This window comes from Empidonax traillii, unplaced genomic scaffold (assembly GCF_003031625.1).
Source record: "Empidonax traillii isolate 1590-97213 ecotype Southwest subspecies unplaced genomic scaffold, ASM303162v1 scaffold963:size231510, whole genome shotgun sequence".
Taxonomy (NCBI): Eukaryota; Metazoa; Chordata; class Aves; order Passeriformes; family Tyrannidae; genus Empidonax; species Empidonax traillii.
This window is the reverse complement of record NW_020956156.1, coordinates 1-5,156: the sequence shown is the minus strand read 5'-3', so window position 1 is coordinate 5,156 and position 5,156 is coordinate 1. Positions and strand designations below refer to the sequence as shown.

General features: G+C 39.5%; 1 protein-coding gene across 1 annotated transcript in view; it reads left to right on the top strand.

The window, feature by feature from the left end:
- LOC114067789 (polypeptide N-acetylgalactosaminyltransferase-like 6) overlaps positions 1 to 3,042 on the top strand; it is a gene marked incomplete at its 5' end in the record, with an annotated part of 212,945 nt that extends 209,903 nt beyond the window's left edge. Inside the window, one exon of the mRNA XM_027903470.1 lies at positions 2,785 to 3,042. Within this exon, the coding sequence (XP_027759271.1) occupies positions 2,785 to 3,042 (258 nt within the window). The remainder of the gene's footprint in view (positions 1 to 2,784) is intronic.
- Between the last annotated feature and the right edge of the window lie 2,114 nt (positions 3,043 to 5,156).

Here is a 5,156-nt window from a genome sequence, read left to right as displayed (position 1 = left end):
TTGTTAATTTCTGCAGGTAAAACAGGCATTTGTATTAGTTTCATGAGGACTAACATGTCTAATTTTGAAAACTGAGTTTATTTTGTTCCAGTATACCCAAAGACACAAGAACTTTACCTCCTAGTCTCAACATGCAAAGTTTTTCAATGACTTGATAGAATTTCATGACATAGATGAATTGAGTCAAACGTATTTGAATATAGCTTGGAACTGAAATTAGAATTCAAATTTAGCTTCAGGTACTTCCAAACTCTGTCAGTTTAAAACTCTGTAAATAAATTCAGCACGTCAGCCATGACTAATATCATACATCTTGCTGAATCTGAGTTTCAACAGCAATTAAAACAACAGTGCTGAGACAAACTGTACAGTGTGAGCCAACACTGGGCTTCCAGGCTCTCTTTACAGGAGTTACCAGGAACAGCAAAATGTTTTTTATTAACTTATTCCAAATACTCCTTTTATTCATCATCACAAAGAATATACTTGTAGTGCTCTCCAGACTTTGTATAGAAACCATGGTAACACAACTGGAAATTGAGATACCAGATTGTCTCAGTGGGTTTTGTTCAACTGACAGATTTTTTTTGGAGGCAGCTGTGTCACATTTGGTCTCATTTCAGTCATATCTCTGGATCCATATCATTACTATATAATGACCTTAGGATCCCTATCCTTCTGTACTAGTGTTAAAAGAGGAAAAAAATAGTCTTTAATGATGATTGCCAAATAGGAGTAACTTGCTATTGGAAGAATTTAATATATGTAAGTTATAAAAGAAGGCTGCTGTTTGGTTTGAAATAACAAAAAAGAGGAAGAATCATGGAGGTGGAAGAAACAAACAGAAAGGACTGGGGTTTATTATATCAGAATCACCACTATCAGCCTGGGAAGGGTTTCTGCTTCAACAGTTTTTACTGTAGCTGTAGATTCAGTCTTAAAAGTTGTTTAAATGAGGACAAGTTAGCAAGACAGTTCAGCTTACCAGATTTATTAGCAAAACTTGGTAAGATGGTGGACTTGCAAACTGTTACAAAGTCAGTGAAAAAGCCAAACAACCAGACTGGTTCCGTTTCTGTGGCTACTGGAATGAATCTGAAACTATAATTTACATTTTTTTAGAGTGTTACATCTAAGGCCTTAGGCATTATTTTAGGATGAGTGTCGTGTGTCTATGCCATGTCTTACATTAATTTGCCCAGCAAATAATTATTTGGAGTATCCTGCCACAAGAACATCTCTAACCACCAGATAGATAGCTATTTTCACACTTTTCTTCTTTGATTCAACTAATTCTTAAGTATTTTGTAAAAATGTGATTGGTTTTCATTAAGAAGTTGCAAAGAGAAGCTGATTCAAAATATCTCATAATTGTATGAAGTTCACATACAGAGGACTGTTTCAGACTGATCTTTAATCTCAGAGGCAGACACAATGTTCCTTTTACATTCTTCATATTTCTTGGTTTTAACTGTGAGATTCATTTGCACAAGAGTTGCGTTATAAGAGTAAATAAGTAAACAATCTATCTGCTATAAATGGAGACTGTGCTGATGACATGACCTTACTCATGTCAGACGGGAGATTCTTGTGGTTAATTCAAATACAGTGATGCAGTTATGAGGGATGAATGTCAGAGCAAAAGCCATCATGTGCTTCCTGAAATGTAGTGTGTGATTCATCTTGAACTGGTTGCCCTGCTCTGTGAGCTGGAGTAAGGAGTGTTTGCAGACCATTTCCCAGCCTCAGTGATGCATTTAAAATTCTGTGGATCAACCTACAACTGTAACCATTTTAACAATATGTCCAAGTACTATAAAACCCACGTAGGCTGTGGCATGTTGTTAGTTAGCACTGCCTTTTAGCACAAAACTTTTTCCTGCAAAGGAAAGCTTTCAGGTATGTTCAGGGAGATTTTTCACAAGTGTGTGTGTCAAGTATCAAATATCAAGTTTATATGTTCAAATTCAGTGGTGGGAAATACAGAATAAGTTATTTGGAGAATTGCCCAGATCTTGTAATAAACTGGAGTCCACAGAAACATTCACACATTTTCTTGGGAAAAGGTCTCTTAACAATCAAGATCCTCCTAAAGAAAAACATCTTCTCAACCCAAAGCTTCTGCATTACTGTACCAGAAACATCCATAGTCATTTGCACAAGTCAAGCTACAGGAGTGTTTGCTACAAAGCAAATGAGACACCATAAATGCAAAGTGTGGCCTGTCATGGGGGGTGTGGAAGGCTCTTGGACAAAGTTTATTTAAGAAGCCCTACCATTGAGTCATGAGGTGCAGAAAGGGTTCCCTTGCTTTCTAAACTCCTTCTCAGAGAGGAGCCAGGGTGCAGGTGGATCCAGTCTTAGCCTCAGATTTTATCAACAGTTTAAATTTAAGGAATTATGAATGTGTGAGCTCAAAGGAATTACTAATAATAGCCATATTGTTTTATGAGTTCAACACACTAAGGCAGAGTTCAAGGACCAATTAAAAATTGGATTACTAGGACAAGTGGAGGTTGAACTAGATTTAGGAAAGGTACTCAGAGCTGGGAAGCTTGGAGGGAAAGTGCCTACTTTGATTTTTGTCTCCAGCTGTTTCACTAGATATGACCTGGTGTGGCAGACACTAAACTCCTTTTTTATGGGGGGGAGGTTGCATTATCTAATTGTACATTCAGTAACTTTCTCCAAAATACAGTATGGTTTATAGTGTTTCTGTGACATTTGGAATTGTACCACAGCATGAAAAGGAGCTTCCTCAAACTTTGGATGTGTCTGTTCCAGGTGCTGAGTGGTCAGGAACACACAGAGGCAGGTAAAAAAAAGAGTTGCTGCTTTAAAATTTGCTTGACCTTTATTTCCACGCCAAAAACCCCACATATTTCTCTTTTGTTCTCTTCTTACTTGCTAACATCACTGCAGAGGACAGCATCAAGCATAGCACAGGGTGCCATTCTGATTAACTCGTGTGTCCAAATCAGAGCACACACACACACATTCAGTGGATGGTTTCACAGCCACGAACCAGGTGCCAAAATGTGACGACTTTATTAAATAGTTTCTTAGATTAATTTTTTACATAGGAAAATGTGCAGGATTTTATTTTTTTGGCAGCATCGGGATCATTGGGTTTTTTTAATTAAGAAGACATATGACATCTCACTGATGATACGTGTGCTGAACTTGTGAAAGCTGGTGAAACACTGGATTAATAGCATCTCTTCTCAATATGAAGGGAAGCCACTATTTATGAAATCCTAAATTTAAATTTCTTAGACAAGTACAGCTTATGTAGTAATCACTAAAACATAGAGTAGTGAAAGATACTAACTTCCTGTGTTTCCTGTGGTGGGCTGACCTTGGCTGTATGCCAGGTACCCAGCAAAGCTGCTCTATCACTCCTCTCCTCACAGGGGAGAGAGAAAATATAACAAAAGGCTCATCAGTGAAAGGGAGGGAGAGATCACTCACCAGTTACCATCACAGGCAAAACTGACTTGATTTGGGGAAAAATTAATTTCTTACCAATCAAATCAGAGTAGGGCAATAAGAAATAAACCCAGATCTTAAAAGACCTCTCCTATTCTTATGCTCAACTTCACTCATTTTCTCTACCTCCTCACCCTCAGGGGCACGGGGAATGGAGGCTGAAGTCAATTTGTCACATGTTGTCTCTGCTACTCCTTCCTTCTCTGGAGGAAGACTCCTCACACTCCTCCCCTGCTCCAGCATGGGGTCCTCCAGGAGGTGCCAGTGGATATTTGCGCCACCACAGAACTCCATGGGCTACAGAGGGACAGTTGCCTCACCATAGTCTGCAGTACAGGCTGCAAGGGAATCTCAGTTCCAGTGCCTGGAGCAACCTCACCCTCCTTCTGCACTGACCTTGGTGTCTGCAGGACTGTTGCTCTCACATATTCTCACTCCTCTCTCTGGCTAAAATTGCAGAGTAACTTTTCCCCTTCTTAAATCTGTTATCCTGGAGGTGCTGTCACCATCACCAATGGCCTTGGCCAACGGTGGGCCCATGCTGGAGCCAAATGGCACTGGCTCTGTTGGACATGGGGAAAGCTTCTCACAGAAGCCACTCCTGTAGCCCTCCTGCTATCAAAACCTTGCCACACAACCCAAATACAATCCTTTACACTGGACATTCCTTAGGCATCGTAAGTCATACCTTAACAAACATGCCAGTGGTGATCCATCTTCTTGAAGCTAGTCAGCTGTTTCTAGAGTTGTTTTATCCTTATCCATGCCAACACATCTTCCAGATTCTCTTCATCCCTGTTTCCCAAAACACATCTCCAAGTTCATTAATCCCTTCCTTTATCACCATTATCATCATAATCATTATTCATTCCCTCCACAGCTGTCAATCTTGGCAGGAGATAGGGAGTAGGGGAGCATTACCACTTGTCAGTGCAGTTGTAATCTATATGAAGAACTGACAAGTGTGGAATGTTGTGAGTTTTCTCAGAATTTTAGAGGTGCCGGGGAGTATTGTTGAAATACCCAGAGTCATCAGTTCCCAGTGTACACAGTACAATTTTAATATCCCTGACAGGAAATCCCACTGCACCTCCAGAAAATGGTTTTGCAGCTTGTGAACACATTAACTGTAAATTTGCAGTCAGTGATCCTATTTTTCAATTTTTTTTCTCAGTTAGCTGAACATTCTCACTACATACAAAAGTTCACAGGAAAATATTCTTCCTTCTCCTTTTCTACTACTGCCAAATCTGTTCTTTTGGCATCTGTTTCAATAAGAGTGACTGAAAAATCCTAAAAGGTTTCTATATTCTTATTGTCTATAACTTTTTCAGCCCCATTGTTGTAATATGTTTCTCCTGTTTGTAGTCCCTCCCTCTTGCGCGAATGTGAAGAGCACCAGACTGTCACCTTAGCATGAAATATGTTAAATTCCTCTTCTACTGCTTTGGTTTGGTTTTGGTTTTTTCAGTTTGGCTTTTTCTGTCCATTTCAGTGTCTCTCACTGTAGTCTATCTTGTTGCTCTCAGCAGCAGTATATTTCTCAATTAGTTTTGAAGCCTGATCCAAAGTCCATTCAATACCATTTAAATCCCTTGCATAATTTGCTGTACGTTTATGTTCCTGTTCCACAGCGACACATCCTCCACTGCTCAAAAATCATGAGT